Genomic DNA, 21,208 nt, shown 5'->3' with positions numbered 1-21,208 from the left:
TCTACACATGAAGAGATGCAAAGACTGGGATCATCTGAAAAGATCTAACTATATAAACATCTGTTCTACCAGATTCTCTGGAGCACAGAGTGCCTCACTCCACCCTGAGCTCACTCTAGGGGAAGTGCTAAAGGTCGACAGATGCAGCAGCACAGGCTCAACCTCCACAGAGACAGATGGCAAATGCCTTTGTTTTGTTGTTCAGTTGCTGGCAAATGCTTTTGGCAAGTGCCAGTTTGTAGTTGACAGGATGAAAGTTGGCTCCCCTGCATTGAGAGTGTGGAGTCTTAGCCACTAGACCACCAGAGAAGTCCCTCTTAATCTTTTTTTTTTTTTTTTGAGTTTTTTTGAATTGGAGAATTGGGAACATCCCCTGGAGATGGGCATGGCAACCCAGTCCAGTATTCTTGCCTGGAGAAGTCCATGGACAGAGGAGCATGGCAGGCTATAGTCCATGAGGTCACAAAGAGTTGGACATGACTGAACAACTAACACACACACATAGTTGATTATAATGTTTTGCCAATTGCTGCTGTACAGCAAAGTGACTCAATTATGCACATATATACACTCTACTTTTTGTTCTCTTCCGTTATGATTGATCACTGGATATTGAATGTAGTTCTCTCTGCCATACATTAGGATCTTGTTGTAAACGTAATGTCTACCAACCCCAGACTCGCAGTCCACCCCTCTCCCTCCTCCTGGCCTTTGGCAACCACACGTCTATCCTCTAGTTCTTTGAATCTGTTTCTGTTTTGTAGATAGGCTCATTGCACCATATTTTTGACTCCACATATAAGTGGAATCATAGTATTTTTCTTTTCTTTCTGATTTACCTCAGTTGGTATGATATTCTGTAGTTACATCGATGTTGCTGCTGCAAATAGCATTATTTCACACATTTTTGTGGCTGAGTAGTGTTCCATTGTACATACGTACCACATCTTCTTCATTCATTCATCTTTTGATGGACATGAGGTTGTGTCCATGTTTTCTCTATTTTGAACAATGCTGCTATGAACATAGTAGTGCATGTATCTGTTTGAATTATAGTTTTGTCTGGGTATATTCCCAGTAGTGGAATTGCTGGATTATATCGTAGTTCTGTTTACAGTTTTCTGAGACACCTCCATAGTGTTTTTCATAGTGGCTGTACCAACTTACATCTTCACCAACAGGGGATAGATATGAGGGTACCCTTTTCTTCACAGCCTCTTCAGAATTTGTTATTTTTAGACTTTTTAATGATGGCCATTCTGACAAGTGTAAGGTGGTACCTCATTGTAGTTTTGATTTGCATTTCTCTAATAATTAATGGTTTTTAGAAAAGGCGGAGGAACCAGAGATCCAGTTGCCAACATCCGCTGGATCATGGAAAAAGCAAGAAAGTTCCAGAAAAACATCTATTGCTGCTTTATTGACTATGCCAAAGCCTTTGACTGTGTGGATCACAATAAACTGTGGAAAATTCTGAAAGAGATGAGAATACCAGACCACCTGACATGCCTCTTGAGAAACCTATATGCAGGTCAGGAAGCAACAGTTAGAACTGGACATGGAACAACAGACTGGTTCCAAATAGGAAAAGGAGTCTGTCAAGGCTATATATTGTCACCCTGCTTATTTAACTTATATGCAGAGTACATCATGAGAAATGCTGGGCTGGAAGAAGCACAAGCTGGAATCAAGTTTGCCGGGAGAAATATCAATAACCTTAGATATGCAGATGACACCACCCTTATGGCAGAAAGTGAAGAGGAACTAAAGAGCCTCTTGATGAAAGTGAAAGAGGAGAGTGAAAAAGTTGGCTTAAACCTCAACATTCAGAAAATGAAGATCATGGCATCTGGTCCCATCATTCCATGGGAAATAGATGGGGAAACAGTGGAAACAGTGTCAGACTTTATTTTTTGGGGCTCCAAAATCACTGCAGATGGTGACTGCAGCCATGAAATTAAAAGACGCTTACTCCTTGGAAGGAAAGTTATGACCAACCTAGATAGCATATTCCAAAACAGAGACATTACTTTGTCAATAAAGGTCTGTCTAGTCAAGGTTTTGGTTTTTCCAGTGGTCATGTATGGATGTGAGGGTTGGACTGTGAAGAAAGCTGAGCACAGAAGAATTGATGCTTTTGAACTGTGGTGTTGGAGAAGACTCTTGAGAGTCCCTTGGACTGCAAGGAGATCCAACCAGTCCATTCTAAAGGAGATCAGTCCTGGATGTTCTTTGGAAGGAATGATGCTAAAGCTGAAACTCCAGTACTTTGGCCACCTCATGCAAAGAGTTGACTCATTGGAAAAGACTCTGATGCTGGGAGGGATTGGGGGCAGCAGGAGAAGGGGAGAGAAGATGAGATGGCTGGATGGCATCACCGACTCGATGGACGTGAGTTTGAGTGAACTCTGGGAGTTGGTGATGGACAGGGAGGCCTGGCGTGCTGCAAATCATGGGGTTGCAAAGAGTTGGACACGACTGAGTGACTGAACGGAACTGAACTGAACTGAAGAGCATTATTATTTACATTTTAATCATTTTCATCCTCATTACTTTCTATTCCCTCTTCCTTCAAATATGAATGCTAGATGAGCCGGGAATTTATCTGTTTTGTTTATTGTTTTATCCCCAGAACATTTAGCAGTTATTTGCACATAATGGGATTCTTTATACATGTTTCTTTTTTTTTTTTACTTAAAAATTATTTATTTTTAATTGAATGACTGATTTTAGTCATACTGTCACTTTTTGGCTTACTCCACACTTCTAATTAACAAACATGTTAAACACTGTAATAGTTGAAAGAGATACTTATCATGTCGAGTACTTATGAAAAAATTTTTTTCTTCTCTCTTAGATTCAAGATAAGGCTAATCCAATTGATAAACATGTTGAAGTCATGGTCAATAAGTATGGATTATCTCCCAGCCCAGTTGCTCCTCAGATGTTTGGGAATGCTGGAAAAGAGCACATGGAAAAATATGGTATGTTAAAAAAATTTAAGGCTTATTTTTAGTTATATACACATATTTATTAAGGAACTGTAGAGGATGCCAGTTTGTATAAAATATGAAATGGTTTTTCAATTAAGTTGAAATAGCCTTTGTTGAATTTAGTTGTATTTATACAAATGACATCATATTGGAAATACCTTGGATGTTCCAAAACAAGACACTAAAGTAGGAAAAATAACGTAAATCTTCAACCATGGACTATAAATTGAGGCTTATCAGTTTTGAGTACAGTATTCTCAGTACTTGAATCCATCAGGAGTCCATCGTCATTTGTCAGTCCATAGTGTTTTATTTTAAATTTAATTAAATTAATTTATTTATTTTTGGCTACACAGTGTCTTCTTTGCTGCATGGGCTTTTTCTTGTTTTGGCAAGTAGGAGCTACTCTCTAGTTCAGGGCACAGGGTTCTTACTGAGATGGCTTCTCCTGTTTTGTGAAGCATGGGTTCTGGGGCATGTGAATCTTCAGTAGTTGTGGCACATGGGTTTACCTGCCCCGTGCCATGTGGACTCTGCCCAGACCAGGGATTGAGCCCATGTCCTCTGCATTGGTAGGCGAATTTTTAACCACTGAAGTACCAGGGAAGTCACATAATGTTTTGGGAGAATGAAATTGCGTAGTTGATTTTTATTTTGTAGGTGAGCATCCTAGCTTTTTGACTGATGATCAGTGATTGATCTGCATTAGCCAGTTAGTTAAAGCATGGGGTAGTGCAGAAAGAGTTTTTTTTTTTCCTTTAATTTTTATTATATGACCCTGTGTTCTGTGAGATGAGAAAGAAAACAGTTATGCTTGAAAGTACAACATTCCTATTCTTTGCAGGAGAAATACCATAGGTTTGATAACCAAGATCAAGTAATCAGAAACGAAAGAAATCTTCAAGGAAGATGGTAGGATGGCATAGAGGAGACTGATGGTTTGGGGCCATGGGAATTTTCTTCCTTGTAGCTATTTGTTACCATTTTAAATTCTGTTCATTCCAGTCTGGCTTCCCCTCTTTCTCAATGCTACCACTGATCACCACATTGCCATAGGAAGTAAATACTGCTCAATACTGTTTTAATAGACCTCAGCACCATTAGTCCCTTTTGATCACTTCTTTCTTAAAACATTTTTCTCTTGGCATTTGTAACACCTCATTCTTCTGATTTTCCTTACCTCTTTGGCTATTCCTTGTCCATTTCCTTTTGAATTAAATAATTTATTTAAAATATTTAGCTCTTACTGTATTGCTGGCATTGTTCTAGGCACTGAAATATACAAGTACTGTTGTTCGATCGCTCAGTTGTGTCTGATACTTTGCAACTCCATGGACTGCAGCACGCCAGGCTTACCTGTCCTTCACTATCTCTTGGAGTTTGCTCAAACTCATGTCCATTGAGTCGATGATGCCATCCCACCATCTTGTCCTCTGTTCCCTTCTTCTCCTTTTGCCCTCAGTTTTTCCTAGCATCAGGGTCTTTTCTCATGAATTGGCACTTTGCATCAGGTGGCCAAAGTATTGGAGCTTCAGCTTCAGCATCAGTCCTTTCAATGAATATTTAGGCTTGATTGCCTTTAGGATTGACTGGTTTGATCGTGCTGTCTAAAGGATTCTCAGAGTCTTCTCCAGCACCACAGTTCAAAAGCATCAATTCTTCAACGCTCAGCTTTCTTTATGGTCCCACTCTCACATCTGTACCTGAATACTGGAAAAACCATAGCTTTGAATTTGTGGACCTTTTTGGCAAAGCAGTGCCTCTGCTTTTTAATACACTAGGTTCTTCATAGCTTTTCTTCCAAGGAGCAATTGTCTTTTAATTTCATGGCTGCAGTCACCATCCACAGTGATTTTGGAGTCCAAGAAAATAAAGCCTGTCACTGCTTCTACTTTTTCCCCATCTATTTGCCGTGAAGTGATGGGACTGGATGCCATGACTTTTGTTTTTTGAACATTGAATTTTAAGTCAACTTCATCACTCTCTCTTACCTTCATCAAAAGGCTCTTGAATTCCTCTTCACTTTCTGTCATTAAGGTGGTGTTATCTGCATATCTGAGGTTTTTGATATTTCTCCCAGCAATCTTGATTCCAGCTTGTGCTTCATCCAGCCCCTCATTTAGCATGACGTACTCTGCAAGTAAGTTAAATAGGCAGGGTGACAGTATAGAGCCTTGATGTACTCCTTTCCCAGTTTTGAACCAATCTGTTGTTCCATGTCCAGTTCTAACTGTTGCTTCTTGACCTGCGTACAGATTTTTAAGGAGACGGGTAAGGTGTTTTGGTATTCCCATATCTTTAAGAATTTTCCACAGTTTTTTCTGATCCATACAGTCAAAGGCTTTAGTGTAGTCAGTGAAGCATAAGTAGATGTTTTTCTGGAATTCGCTTGCTTTTCTCATAATCCAGCAGATGTTGGCAATTTGATCTCTGGTTCCTCTGCCTTTTCTAAATCCAACTTCTACGTCTGGAAGTTTTCAGTTCACGTACAGGTGAAGCCTAGCTTGAGGGATTTTGAGCATTACCTTGCTAGTGTGTGGAATGAGTGTAATTTTGGTTTAGTTTGAACGTTCTTTGACATTGCCCTTTTTTAGGACTGGAATGAAATTGATCTTATCCAGTTCTGTGGCCACTGCTGAGTTTTCCAAATTTGATGGCAATGAGTGCAGCACTTTTGCAGCATCATCTTTAGGATATGAAATAGCTCAGCTGGAATTCCATCCCCTCCACTGGCTTTGTTCATAGTTTGGCTTCCTAAGGCCTACTTGACTTCACACTCTATGGTATCTGGCTCTAGGTGAGTGACCACACCACTGTGGTTATCCAGGTCATTAACACCTTTTTTTTTAATGCAGTTCCTGTATATAATCTTGTCACCTCTTCTTAATCTCTTCTGCTTCTATTAGGTCCTTATCATTTCTGTCCTTTATTGTGCCCATCTTTGCATGAAATAGTCCCTTGGTATCTCTAATTTTCTTGAAGAGATCTCTAGTCTTTCCCATTCTATTGTTTTCTTCTATTTCTTTGCATTGTTCACTTAAGAAGGCTTTCTATCTCTCCTTGCTATTCTTTGGAATATCAGTATTCCAATATCTGCAAATATCCAATGTCTGCATATCAATTAACTATTGCTGTGTAACAAACTACTCCCAAATTCAGTTTTTATTAAACAATGATTATTATCAAAGTTTACAAGTTTGTAGATTGACTGGGAAACAGTGGATCTACGGAGAAGGAAATGGCAACCCATTCCAGTATTCTTGCTTGGAGAATCCCATGGACGGAGGCGCCTGGTGGGCTACAGTCCATGGGATCGCTAAGAGTCGGACACGACTGAGCGACTTCACTTTCACTTTTCATTTTCATGCATTGAAGAAGGAAATGGCAACCCACTCCAGTGTTCTTGCCTGGAGAATCCTAGGGACCAGGGAGCCTGGTGGGCTGCCGTCTATGGAATTGCACAGAGTTGGACATGACTGAAGTGACTTAGCAGCAGCAGCAGCAGTGGATCTAAGTCATGCTCAGCTCTTTTTGTCTGGGTTGATCATATGAGTGTAGGTTGGGTGTCCGTTTTACTCCTGTTTGGCTGGGTGTCTCATCCTCTTCCTGGGACCAGCGGGCCACCTCTGGCATGTCCTTTTCATAGTCACAGCAGAAGCAGAAGAGAGTAATCTGCAATATGCAAGGTATTTTGAGACTTGACCAAAGCAAGTCATATGAAAAACTTGGAATCAAGGGATAGGGAAATATACTCTACTTTTTTAAAGGTAGGAATCTGCAAAGTCAGATCATAAAGGGAAAAAGAATTAGGGATATCAATGAAGTCATTCTCAAGCAACAAATAAGCAGAGGAGATGTGTGGTATTTGCTTAAATTTCTAGTAGGGGGAGACAGTAGCATATGAACAAAATAAAGATAATTTCAAATAATGATTAGTAGCTGTGAAGAAAATAAAACAAGGTAATGCATTTGTTGGGGGGGGCTAGGGTAGTCAATGATGGAGTGTTTACCTGTATATCCAGTTTTCACCTTCACATCTCTGCTTGTGTGTGTAACAGATGTCTCAAATTTCACATGTTTATGTGCAGACTCAAAGAGTCAAGGAATCATGGTGGTGACTGAACCCAGCATTTTTTAAAAATATGAAATTTGTTGTTGTGTAGTATAACTCAAGTCAGAGAAATGCACGCAACATAAATATACAGCTTAGTGAATTCTCCCAAAGCCCATATCTGTAACCTAATTTACCTCCCAGGTCAAAAATAGAATGCTAACACCTAAGAATCCTCTCTGTAGAAAATTTGTATCTTAAAAATTTTGTGGCTTTCGTTTTTATTGTAAAAACTTGTTTGGTCCTCCTGTCTACAAATTACACCTGCAAAATCTCTTTGGGTCCTTTCTGAGATGGCTGAGGGGCAACCTTCTTAAACTCCTAAGCAGTCCTTTGAGAGGAATTGTGAGGCACAGCTCTTTTCTCTTTAGAGAGCTTTTTTTCTGTATGAAAAGTATTCTGAGGCATCGTCTTTGTTTTTTTCTGAGTCTTAAAAGATTTGTCACAACCTGGGCTTCATTTTTGGACCATGCTTTTCTGGCAGTGCACTGGCTTTGATCTTTGCTCAAAGACTATTTGTTAATTTTAGCATCTTTTACCACTTTGAGAGTCTGAGAATTTTTAAAACTATGAAGTCCTGGATTGTTTTTGTTTAATAGTCCTTTCTGCAATATAGCATTATAGAATTTTACTATAAGCAGCAAGAATCAGTCATGTGGCAGTTTCAATATTTTGTTTATTATCTAGTTTCTACATAACTTTTGGTAATAGTAGTATTATAATTTCTGCTTCTATTGTAACAGGGGTCTCCTTTTCCTCAGTTTTCAGGAAGATTTTGTTCTTTTGTAAACTGTCATCTGCAGCATCCTCAGTTTCTTTGGTTTCTTCGAGGCACTTCAGTTTTTTTCACTAGCAATGTTCCAAACTTTGGAATTAGAATGGTTCCAAAGCCATTCACATGTTTTACATTTTTGTTCAGTATAACTCCATTTCCACTGTATTAGTCTGCTTGGGCTGATATAGAAAATATCATAGACTGGGTAGCTCAAACAAGGAAATTTATTTCTCATAGTTCTAGAGGCTGGGAAGTATAAAATCAAAATGTATGATAGGGTTTATATCATACTAAAGCCTCTTTTCTTAGGTCATAGGTGACCTCCACCTCACTGTGTATTCACATGACCTGTTCTTTTGTGTGGGTGCAGAGACAGAGGGAGAGAGAAAATTCTCTGTGTTCTTTTTTTAAGGATTCTTATAAGAGCACTAATCCTGTCTGGAGAGTCTCACCCTCATGACCTCATATACCATGATTATTATACCTCTGCAAATACCCATCTCCAAATACCATCACATTGGTTGTTAGGACATCTGCAAATGAATTCTGAGGGGACACAGTTAAGTCTATAGCATTCAGGTACCAAAATATGTGTTAATATTATAAATTACTGTGTTACAGTGAGACTGTTTAAAAACCATTTCTTGTTTTAATTCCTGCTGTCTAGTCTTCCCATATGTAAGCTCACTGGCCTTTCAGTGTGTTCAATAAGCCAAACTTATTCCTTGTACCACAGTCTTATATTTTCTTTGGCTACAGTGCTCTTTATTCTTTTAAGGTCAACTCTTTTTGCTGTTTAGGTCTTTAAAAAAAACCTCTTATATCTACAACACTTTACAGAAGTATTTCTGCTTGGATGTCTGATAGATCTTTCAAATTTAATAGGTCTGAAACTGAAATACTAATTGTCTCCTTGAACTTCCACCTTCCCCATTGTTTCCTCCTGAAGTTTCTCCTATCCAGAAAATGATAACTCTGTCTTTCTAGGACCTATGACCCGCCTTTTCATTTTTCTTGTACTCAATATTCAATATATCAGCAAACCTTTTTACTCATTTCTCAGAATATCTATAAATATGAGAAATAGAAATATTTCTCTACATTTCCCCCACTTCTGTAGTGCAGACTATCATAATTTCTCACCTGGAGTATAGGAGTCTCCTAAATGGATTTTCTGCTTCTGCACATGCATCTGTACAGTCAATTTTTTCTTTTTTCCAGATCAGTGCTTTTCAAATATAAACTAGATCATTTCATTCCTCTGCTCAAAACTCTATTGTGTTCTTACCACACTCAGATTGAAACCTTCAGGTCTTTTTATGGCCTACAAACTTCTATATGTTCTGACCTTCAACCCTCATTTTCTCTTTGACTTCATTTCCTACCATTTTTTTTCTTTCACCTCTCTGCTCCAGCCTCAAACACAGTAAGCACATTGCTACTTCATTCAGGGCCTTAGCCTTGCTATTTCAACTTCTGAAACACTCTAAGATATCAGTGCTAACTTTCTTACTTCCGTCAGGTCTTTGCTCAAATGTCATCTTCTGCTTTCTTTCATCACCCTCATTCCCAGAATTGCCTATCCTCTGTCTTCTGCTTTAACATTTTCTATAGCACTTATAAAAATCTGGCTCTATGTATTTTCTTATTTCTTGAATGTCTCTTCCAACCAGAATTGAAGTCCACAGTTCAGTCAGTTCAGTCGCTCAGTCTTGTTCGACTTTTTGCGGCCCATGGACTGCAGCACGCCAAGCTTCCCTGTCCATCAACAACACCTGGAGCTTGCTCAAACTCATGTCCATCGAGTTGGTGATGCCACTCAACCATCTCATCCTCTGTTGTCCCCTTCTCCTCCTGCGTTCAATCTTCCCCAGCCTCGGGGTCTTTTCCAGAGAGCAAGCTCTTCGCATCAGCTGGCCAAAGTATTGGAGCTTCAGCTTCAGCATCAGTCCATCCAATGAATATTCAGGACTGTTTTCCTTTGTGATTGACTGGTTTGATCTCCTTGCAGTCCAAGGGCCTCTTCTCCAACAACATAGTTCAAAAGCATCAATTATTCGGTTCTGAGCTTTCTTTATGGTCCAACTCTCACGTCCATACATGACTACTGGAAAAACTATAGATTTGACTAGACAGACCTTTGTTGGCAAAGTAATGTTTCTGCTTTTTAATATGCTGTTTAGATTTGTCATAGCTTTTCTTCCAAGGAGCAAGCGTCTTTTAATTTCATGGCTGCAGTCACCATCTGCAGTGATTTTGGAGCCCAAGAAAATAAAGTCTCTCATTGTTTCCATTGTTTTCCCATCTATTTGCCATGAAGTGATGGGACTGGATGTCATGATCTTCATTTTTTGAATGTTGGGTTTTAAGCCAGCTTTTTCACTCTTCTCTTTCACTTTCATCAAGAGGCTCTTTTGTTCCTCTTTGCTTTCTGCCATAAGGGTGGTGTCATCTGCATTTCTGAGGTTATTAATATTTCTCCCGGCAATCTTGATTCCAGCTTGTGCTTCATCCAGCTCAGCATTTTGCATGATGTACTCTGCATATAAGTTAAACAAGCAAGGTGACAGTGTACAACCTTGATGTACTCCTTGCCCAATTTGGAGCCAGTGTGTTGTTTCATGTCCAGTTCTAACTGTTGCTTCTTGACCTGCTTACAAATTCCTCAAGAGGCAGGTCAGGTGGTCTGGTATTCCCATCTCTTGAAGAATTTTCCGGTCTGTTGTGATCCACTTAGTCAAAGGCTTTTGTGTAGTCAATAAAGCAGAAGTAGATGTTTTTCTGGAACTCTGTTGCTTTTTCTACGATGTAACGGATGTTGGCAATTTGATCTCTGGTTCCTCTGCCTTTTGTAAATCCGGCTTGAACACCTGAAAGTTCTCGGTTTACATACTATTGAAGCCTCTCTTAGAGAATTTTGTGCATTACTTTGCTAGCATGTGAGATGAGTGCAATTGTGCATTACTTTGAACATTCTTTGGCATTGCCTTATTGGGATTGGAATGAAAACTGACCTTTTTGAGTCCTGTGGCCACTGCTGAGTTTTCCAAATTTGCTGGCATATTGAGTGCAGCACTTTCACAGCATCGTCTTTTAGGATTTGAAATAGCTCAACTGGAATTCCATCACCTCCACTAGCTTTGTTCATAGTGATGTTTCTTAAGGCCCACTTGACTTCACATTCCAGGATGTCTGGCTCTAGGTAAGTTATCACACTATTGTGGTTATCTGGGTCATGAAGATCTTTCTTGTATAGTTCTTCTGTGTATTCTTGCTACTTCTTAATACCTTCTGCTTCTGTTAGGTCCTTACTGTTTCTGTCCTTTATTGTGCCCATCTTTGCATGAAATGTGCCCTTGGTATCTCTAATTTTCTTGAAGAGATCTCTAGTCTTTCCCATTCTATTATTTTCCTCTATTTCTTTTTATTGATCACTGAGAAATGCTTTCTTATCTCTCCTTGCTGTTCTTTGGAACTCTGCATTCAGATAGGTATATCTTTCCTCTTCTCCTTTGCCTTTAGCTTCTCTTCATTTGTCAACTCTTTGTAAGGGCTCACTGATTTTTGTTTGTTTTATTCCCTGCTCTTTGACTGTTACTTAGAAGAGTGCCTGGCATAGAACAGATATTCTGTAATTAATTAATCTTAGAGGCCCTTTTCTTCATCATTCTAATTAAAGTGGATCCCTCCTGTTATTATTTTTAATAGATAGTTTCCTATTGCTTTCCTTCATAGCACTTAGCTCTATTTATATTCATATATTTATTGTATATAGTTTTACTTGTTTAATTTTTGTGTTCCTTATTTCTCTTATAAACTTGTTTGAAAGTAGAAATTATGTTTATTTTGTTTACCTTCAATCCATGCAGCCTAGCAACAGTGGTTGGCATGTAATCTGGCCAGAAAAAAGGGTTTTCCCCCTCTTTTTTTTCTACAGTCTCTAGGATATTTAAATGTTCAGTAACTGTTTTTTTTAATGAATGAATGAATACATTTCCATACCCATATTATCTCATTCAATTCTCACAACAATCCATTGTAGGAAATGTTATTATTGTACTATTATAATTGTACTATTAGTACAATTGTTATAATTGTACTATTAAGTACAATTCTGGCTTCAGGATCTCATATATATATTTAATATATATCTCATATATATATATATATATATTATATATATATTTTTTTCTTTCTCTTTCATGGTTTCCTTCCTTCCTTTCTTTCTCTCTCTCTCCCCCCTTTGTTTCTTCCTTCATTTGTCTTTGTTTCTTCCTTCCTTCCTTTCTTTCTTTAAATGGTGTTGAGAAAGTGTCCTTTAATTCTTTCAAAAGATTACAACACCTTGGATCTCCTGTACTTTTCTCACCCTTCCCTATAGTCATGATTTGATTTATTGCAACATTTTTTTCACTTTTTGCAGCAACATTTCAACATTTTTCTACAAGTGTTTCACTCTTAGGGGGAGTCTTTCTCTTCTGGGTGGTAGTTTCAGAGCAATTGTAAGCCTACCACTAACTCCCCACTCCTCTCCTCTGCAGTGTTTTCAGACTGCCCTTCTTCCCTAGAGGTATCCTGTGGACGTGAGAGCTGTTACTGTGGAAGTTACTGGCAGATATTTGGTTACTTTTCTTTTCACCTTTATCTTTTTTTCCCACTTATAGGTAATTTGAAGTTTTGTGTTTTCTTTTGTCTAGTTATGCTGAGGGTATGACTTTGTGCAGTTTTATTTGTTCTTCTTGTTTATTGGTATTGTTTTTGAGGATACAGAGATTTTGGCCACTTCCATTGCCCTCAGCTAGCTGGAAATCCTGTGTCTGGTGCGTTTTCAATCTTTTCTAAAGTTTTACATTAGTCATAGTAGTTGGATAGTTTTTTCTAGCCTAAAATTTGAAGTATAAATGTACGAAATGTTATTCTTCATCCAGTAGATTTCTAGTGAATTGTAGAATTTCATTGAGTTTCAAGTTGTCACTTGAAATTGCCATTTTTGAATGTGTCCTAGAAATGAATAGGTAAGAATGTTTGTAGTAGCTTACATTCTGCCATAAAGTCAGGAGATTTTTGTGGCTTCAAAGTTTGATTCCAGGAGATTGAGATCTTCTTATACCATGCATATTCTTAAAACAACCAAAAATGTGAATTGGCAGTTCAGAATCAGGAGTCAGCAAGCCCTCTATCTGTGTCCTGGCTTCATAAATACATGGTAAGGGATTGGCTGAATATTTTTCAAAGGGTTGCTACCTTGTATAGATTAATTTGATCCCATAGTAAGAAAACAAGAAGGAAAGACATAATATCTACTGAATATCTCCATTTTAGACACTATACCAGGTGCTTTTATATAGTTTATCTGCCCTTCTTCCTATAAATCCGTGTATGAATTGCTTATAAATCTTCTAATGGATGATAGTAAAGCATTTGTACTTCCTGTGACAAGAAACTTGCCACAGACACTACTCATTCCATTTTTCTGGGTGATTCTAATTGTTACAGTGCCCTTTTTCATGTTGAATTCAAATCTCTCTCCCTATAGTTTCTGTCTTCTGAGACTCATATTAATAGAACAAGCCTCTTTCACCTTATTGCCTGTCAAATATCTGAAGCCAGACAGACCTTGTTCCTTTAACTGTTTCTCATTATGTTACTGAAATGCACGTCCATGTGCCTGATGCACAGAGAGGCCAAACAAGTCTGAAATTTTAGAGTTTGGAACAGAGAAAGGTTTATGGAGGAGATGCAAGAAGGGTGGCTCATGCCTTAAAACCCCAAAAGCTTTCATCAAATCTCTTTTATAGGAAAGGTGAGGAGGGGTGTGGTTAGTTATCGTAAACTTCTTGGGGCCACGTCCTTTGTTCTAGAAGTCAGGTCATAGTCAGGTAATGAAGTTCCTGTAAATCTCTACCAGCAAATGTTATTTTTTTCTTCTAATAAGAACGGGCAAGGTCCCAAGGGCCAGTTTCGCCCCTGAAGTCCTAGTCCTGGCTAAGAGGAGGAGGTAGACCTCAGTTGGTCCCCAGACCCTGCCCAGCTGTCATCACTGAGGGAGCCAGGCACCCAACCCAACTGGCCCTGAGGCTCCTCACGTCTCCCAAATGGGGAGGAGGAAGTGGGTAGGGACAGGTCTCACAGACTGTGACCCAGGCAGACTGCCATTGCTATTAGGTCTCAGAGACAGGAATGGGGGAGAGGTTCACTGCTGCTTCAAGGCCTGGCCCTGCCAGTGTGTGATCTTGGGGAGGGTTCTAGAGCCTTGCAGGACATAGCCCCTACCTGTTCCCTGGGCCCTCCAGCTCATCCACTGGTCCAAGGCCAGGTGAGCTAGAAGGCCCCTGGAAGAAGACCGGGATTTGCCTTTTAATTCACTCTACACCTGATGACCACCACTCCAATGGGCTCATTGACAGTTGGCTGTTTATGGGAGGGGCCCACTAATGATATTGCAGTAACCTTTGCCTCCTAATGACTGCATGCTAATGTCTGCACTTGTCTGGGTTCTATTACAATTGTTTCATTACCCATCATCACCAGACTAATTCCTGTACTGTGATCGCATGTAAGCTTTTCTGGTAATCTCATCACACTGGTGATTCACATTGAGTTTATAGTGGAACAGACCCTCAGAGCTTTTCTCATGGCTGCTGCTCCTTTTCTTAGGCAGTTTTGGGTATTCAAGAATAGAACTGGGCATTTAATTAATTATATTCTGAGCCATCTCATTGATAAATCTCTTCGAAGTCTATTTGAATCCAACATTGTAGCAGTCTCTCCCAGTTTCAGATTTGATGAGCATAACTTTAATTTTCTAATCCAATTTTTAGAATAATTACCCAGAGCATGGCTGAAGTTAGAGATTAGTAGTAGAGACTTTTCTCTAAGTTACTACATTGATCAGTGCCTTTCATTGATCAGCGATTCTGTGTTCTGTTGGCTCTTAAAATCCTCTTATGATGTGGTCAGTTAAGTTGGAAAATGCTTCATACTTTAACTCCCTTTTGGACAGTCATAATACACATGCAATGGTAAAGGCTCTGAATGTTTTGCCATAAAGAAATTAGTTTAACTTTGTTTAAGCAAGTGCTACATAAACTTGACAGAAGAATCTGTATATTTTTAATAACATCCCCAAGCCCCTGAAAACCAAAAGGAAACAAAGCTCACTTTACAGGATTTCCTTATCTTGTCCCAAAAGATGATCTTAAAGATTGTCCATTGTTGGGACTTCCCTGGTGGTCCACCTGGCTAAGACTTCATGTTCCCAGTGCTGGGGGGCCTGGGTTCAATCCCTGTTCAGGGAACTAGATCCTGCATGCTGCAACTGAAAGATCCCACATGCTGCAACTAAGACCTGGCACAGCCAGATAAGCAAAAAATAAAATAAATACTAAAAAAGAAACTTCAGTTATTAAAAAAAAAAGATTTTGTCTTTTTTATCTAGATGCTATGTTTCATTTGATCTACTAGCCAATATGAAAAAGATATCATTAATAATTTGATATGGCTTGTTCTTACTGAACTCATACCATCTGTTTCTGGAGCACTCACTAGTGTTACTGGTATGAAATAACCAGTGTGGTCTCTGCCTTCTTCCATTTTTATTAGAATTGAGAGAATATTCGCTTAGTTATATGTGTCATTTCTGCTCTGAGGATTACCCTCTTTGATAGAGAGAAAACAGAAATGGGAACTCTCCACGTTATTATGCTGTCTATGAACATAATATTATCAACTCCAGTCAGTGGACTTTTTCCTTCCTTGGTCTTTCTGCTCCAATGGAGGATTCAAAATCTATTTTATTCTTTCGTCTCCTTAAAAATAGTAAAAAAGATTTTTGCAGATCATGCTTCAGTAGTGTGCTTGCTTTTGTTTTCTCATAGTAATCTCTAAACTTTCTGTTAATTTGAAAAGCACACACTTTTTCATTAGACTGTAACTTTTCTATAGGCCGTCCTGCCTTATTATAAGGAAAAAGAAGATCAGGCCCTGGAAGTTATGAATTGGAAAATTCACTTTGTCCAGGGGATTGGGATCTTTTGGCATGGGGATTGAACTTCTTGAAGAATTGCTGGCAGTGCTTTCCTGCCTTATAACCACTCGGCCCTAAACTGTAGTTTCTGGTTTTTGAAACTAGATCCTAGTTGTATGAGGTAGAATAGGCCCGTTTGAACTATTTTCGTATCATATGATTATTAGTTGATTCAATTCATTAAATATACCCATTTAATTATAAAGAAATGTTTATCTGAAGGGTCAGTGTTGAAGTTTTCAATACGAATATCTGCACATGGGAACATGTGGAAATATTTAGCAGGATACTGAGTTCCATTGCGACATTTGTTAATAAGCAGCAGGAAGACATTAACTTGCTAATAGAAGTTTGCTTTCTCTACAGGAACAACACTTGAACACTTTGCAAAAATTGGATGGAAAAATCATAAACATTCAGTTAATAACCCGTAAGTATTTCGGAGACAAGAAGTAGTGAAAATATGGGTTATTCGCTTATGTAATGTGCAGCTTTATAGTTGAAAAGCAAATGCAAGAACTCAAAGATGTCATTAATAACTTGAAATTTTTTTCCTTAGGAAAAGCTTGTGCCCAAGTAAACTTTTGACTACTTTTCAATTTAGATTTTGGTCTGTTTATATTTTTGTTGTTGTTGTTTAGTATTTGGGATGCCATTTGAGTTTAGTGGCTCTTTTAAGAAAGAATGTGAATGGCTTATGTTAAAAGATGTAATTTGTCATTGGTTCCAACCCTAGTACATGAAATTTATTATAATAATTTTAATTGGAAATAACCAGGCCCCATTTTAGAACATTTTTTAAAACGTTTCCTAGTTTGTTTTGATCAATTAGAATGTTTGTAAAACATTTGTTGGTAGTTTTAATGACTTTATATTACATTATTTGTATTTTAATCATGTTAGTTTCATTAACTCTAGTACAATAATATTGTGATTTGTATAGTAAAATATAGTCTGAAGTAAAATTACATTATATGTATTACTGATAATTAATCTTTGAATCCCTAATACCTAGTGAAATGTGTGGCTCATGGCAATATACTTAAAGGTTCCTAAATAAAATAGGTTCATTGGGAATTGAATTAGTGCCATACCACTGGAATCTCTACAAAAGCAATGCCACTAGGCAATAAAAGAATAGTGGCTAATTTTATTAAATGCCAACTCTGTGTCACTGTGCTGCGTACTTTTATGTATATTTTCATTTAATCCTCTCAAGGACCCTATAAGGTAGTTATTTTTATTTTTATTTTATAGATGATGAAAATGAGGCTTACTGAAATTAGGCACCTTGTTCAGTATCATCCTAAATAGAGGCAAAACAATGTTTATATTTTTCCTTCTAGACTATAAACTTCTTGAGAACAAGAATCATCTCTTATCTTTATGTTCTTAATGTTTAGTGCAGAGTCTGGAACATAATAGGTGCTCAGTAAATTGTTTCTGAACTATTAAAATTTACCATGTTTAATAAACATAAAACTATGATAAGGGAGATTTTATATCACAGTGGATCATTACCACCTATGTCTAATACTTCATGCTACTTCTCATTCATGTTCTTCTCATTCTTCTGATTTTAAATTGATGTTTGAATTCAAGGCATATCTAACTAACGAATAATATCCAATCCCATGCCCTAAATCTAAGGGTATTTTGTGAAATAAAGGGTATTGTGGAAGGTTTGGTTAATTCCCTTGCTTATCTAATAAAATGGAAATTCCTTCATTTAAGATAACAAGCCTGTTATAATTTGGCCGCATTCTACTTTATTGGTCTTATTTCCTTCTTCCCTGATTATTCTCAATCTCTCCCTTCACCAGATAACTTGGTATTTCCTAAGTGTACTATGTAGTGCTTATTTCTGTGTTTTTAGTTATGTGTTAGCTCTCCCTGGAATGTCTTTCTGTCTTTCTGTTTTTTGATGAATATCTACTTATTCATCAAGTCCCATTCCAAGTATCATTGCTTCTCCTAATACTTTCTTAGAACTTCCTGGTCATAATTATTTTTTCTTATAAGCTTCATTGTACCATCTGTATACCTCTATTATAACATATCACACTGTATCTTATTTATAAATCTTTTTCTCTGATGATGATGGTTCTTGAGCAGAGATTATATCTCTGTATCTTTTTTGTATCTTTTGTTCCTATTAGGGTATTGGAACATAGTATATGCTCAACAAACTTTGCTGTTACTGAAAAGCAGCTAGGATGAGCTGTCTTAAGCTCATAAATATGATCTAGAATTGACTTCTTTGTCCTCAGAATCTGGAGAACCATTAAAAGTCCTTGTCATTTCCCAAAACAGGTAAGGAACTGTACCAACATACTGAGGAATTGACGGTACTGTAGTTCCTGGCTTTGAGGCTTCAAAGCTCAGCTCTGGACTTTCCCCAGAGAAGCAAAGCTTCTAAGTCTTGCTGCTACTGCTGCTGCTAAGTCACTTCAGTCATGTCCGACTCTGTGCGACCCCATAGACGGCAGCCCACCAGGCTCCCCTGTCCCTGGGATTCTCCAGGCAAGAACACTGGAGTGGGTTGCCATTGCCTTCTCCAATGCATGAAAGTGAAAAGTGAAAGTGAAGTTGCTCAGTCGTGTCCGACTCTTAGCGACCCCACGGACTACAGCCCACCAGGCTCCTTCGTCCATGGGATTTTCCAGGCAAGAGTACTGGAGCGGGGTGCCATCGCCTTCTCCGTTCTAAGTCTTTCTTTTACTTAATTCCTTGCCTAACCAGGCACTCATTTATCCACTCATTACAGCATTCTTCTAAAGGAATTTCATTCACTCAGATAATATGTATTCAGTAGCTTGCTATATGTAAGACACTCATTAAGCTGCTGGTGTTATAGCAGTGAGCAAGAAGGATAAGTTCCATGTCCTCATGGATCCTCTGCTATGTATTATAAGTCCTCAATTCTGTTGAATAGGCCAATATTATCTCTGAATTTCAGCTTCTTCATTTAGAACTCATTGAAACAGCCCAAGAATAGCCTTCTATTTAAGTTGCTAACTTCTTATACTAGATTTTGCTTGGCTAGTGAAGAAAGATAATTCTGTGTTTGCTAATCAGTCATTAGAAATACCTTGTAACGTATTTCTAAGAAGGTTAAGAATTATTCTCGAGTGCTTCCTCACAAATTATAAGAACACCTAAAGGCAGTGAGAATCTGTGATCAGTAAATAATAGGATTATGGGTAGCTTCTGCCACTTGAGCCTTCAGACCTGTGTCTATAATTCTGTCCTAGTTGTCTTCACTTAGATGTCCCATAGGTGCCTCAGAGTCAACATGTCCATACAGAATTTCCCATTTCCCCTCCACAGTGTTTTTCCTTTAGTATTTTTCCTCTTGGTGAATCACATCAACATATATCCAGTGATTTAAGGTAGAAAACTAGAAGTCATCCTTGACTTTCCCTTCTTCCTCACTGTCCCATATGAAATGCAGATGAGCAGGGATGAATGGTTGCCTGGAGAATCCCAGGGATGGGGGAGCCTCGTGGGCTGCCGACCCTGGGGTCGCACAGAGTCGGACACGACTGAAGCAACTTAGCAGCAGCAGCAGCAGCAACAAGGATGAATGGAATCCTAGTGATTCTGTCTCTTTACTATCTCTTGAATTCATTGGTTCACTTCATCTTTCACTTCTAATTTCCTATTTTAAACCCTTGTCATTTCTTGCCTTAGTTATTGCCCTAATCTCTTCGTTGATTTACCTGCTTTTGGTAATGTCTTTTAACTGTCTCTTTTCCATTACACAGCCTTCTTACTGAAATACAAATCTGGTCATGTCACTCCCCAGCTTAATCTCCTTTATAAGTTCTTTCTTGTTTTCAGTATCAAATGGAAACGCTATATACTGGACTTTGATGATCTGATCCTGTTCATGTCTCCTGCCCCAGGTGCTGACCTTTTTGCCAGGAATTCTCTGTCTCCCACTTCCTCTTATTTGCAGCCTTGGAAAGGAAGCCTTTTTGGTATCTGGGTTTGATGCATATCCTGTTGCTCCCATGGCACCTTGTATAACATTTCTATCATGGCATTTATCATACTAGAATGGTGTTTTTTATTGCTGTGGGTTCAGACTAAGCTCCTTGAGAATAGGGACTGTGTTCATATCCCCATCATCTAGTACAGGATCTGGGTTAAATAAAGTCCTTTTTTGAAAGTTGGTGATGGACAAAGTTGACATTAGAAGCAAAGGTATAGATAGTAGTGTGCAGATCTGAGTTACATGGGCTTTGTTTCTAAACACTGGAATTGCTTGTTAACTTTCACAACAGTTGGATTTTGCTTTTGGAAACTCCCCTACTGTGTCTATTTGTTTTTGCCAGAGCAATTTCTGAAACCATTTTATTATATTGTTAGATGCACCAAACAGGGTAAAAATGAGTTTCTTCTTTGCAGTGATCAAAAAAGGAAATGTGTTTTAAAAAATGTAGACATTTTATTAAAGACTCTGTACATTTATTTAGGAACTCTGTTAGCCTTTATTAAATGTAGTTGTATAATGTCATTACCACAAAAGTTGGCTGAATTGCAAGTCATTTAGTTTTACTTTTAAGGAAATAGTGTTTTTATAATTCTCCAACTGGCCTGACACCAGCTGGATGTATTGCAATTTAATTCTGGTACTAACCACCTGGAGTTAATACACACACATGAATTAAGGCTTCACAAGACTGCCTTCATGTTAGATGGCAGTCTGAGCAGGGCCCCCAGGCCACCTACCCTTTTGACCAAGTGACTATTAATTCAGGGATTCCCATGATCCTCTCATGTTTGATAATTCAGTAGAATGACTCACAGAACCCAGAAAAGTACTGTGAAGTGAAAGTCTCTCAGTCGTGTTTGACTCTTTGTGACTCCATGGACTGTATAGTGGGTAGCCTTTCCCTTCTCCAGGGGATCTTCCCAGCCCAGGGATCAAACCCAGGTCTCCCTCATTGCGGGCAGATTCTTTACCCACTGAGCCACAAGGGAAGCCCAGGGGAACCCAGGGATCAAACCCAGGTCTCTCACATTGTAGGCAGATTCTTTACCAGCTGAGCCACAAGGGAAGCCAGAAGGGAAGAAGAGTACTGTATGTACTTACAATTAGAGTATTATCATAAAGGGGTTTCCCTGCTAGCTCAGCTGGTAAAGAATCCGCCTTCAGTGCAGGAGATGCCGATTTGATTCCTGGGTCGGGAAGATCCCCTGGAGAAGGGATAGGCTACCCACTCCAGTATTCTTGGGCTTCCCTGGTGGCTCAGCTGGTAAAGAATCCGCCTGCAGTGAGGAAGACCTGGGTTTGA

The 21,208-nt window shown here is 38.6% G+C and overlaps 1 protein-coding gene across 4 annotated transcripts in view; it reads left to right on the top strand.

Moving 5' to 3' along the window:
• The window catches only part of SCP2 (sterol carrier protein 2), a 119,207-nt gene that overhangs the window by 25,397 nt on the left and 72,602 nt on the right, over positions 1–21,208 (top strand). For all 4 annotated transcript variants that reach the window (XM_024986990.2, XM_010803499.4, XM_024986992.1 and 1 more), the window contains 2 exon segments: positions 2,858–2,984; positions 16,272–16,335. In XM_024986990.2, coding sequence (XP_024842758.1) covers positions 2,858–2,984; positions 16,272–16,335 — 191 coding nt within the window.

The sequence above is a fragment of the Bos taurus genome, chromosome 3 (assembly GCF_002263795.3).
Source record: "Bos taurus isolate L1 Dominette 01449 registration number 42190680 breed Hereford chromosome 3, ARS-UCD2.0, whole genome shotgun sequence".
Classification (NCBI taxonomy): domain Eukaryota; kingdom Metazoa; phylum Chordata; class Mammalia; order Artiodactyla; family Bovidae; genus Bos; species Bos taurus.
Note: the sequence above shows the minus strand (reverse complement) of the source record. Positions and strands in the feature narration are given on the sequence as shown.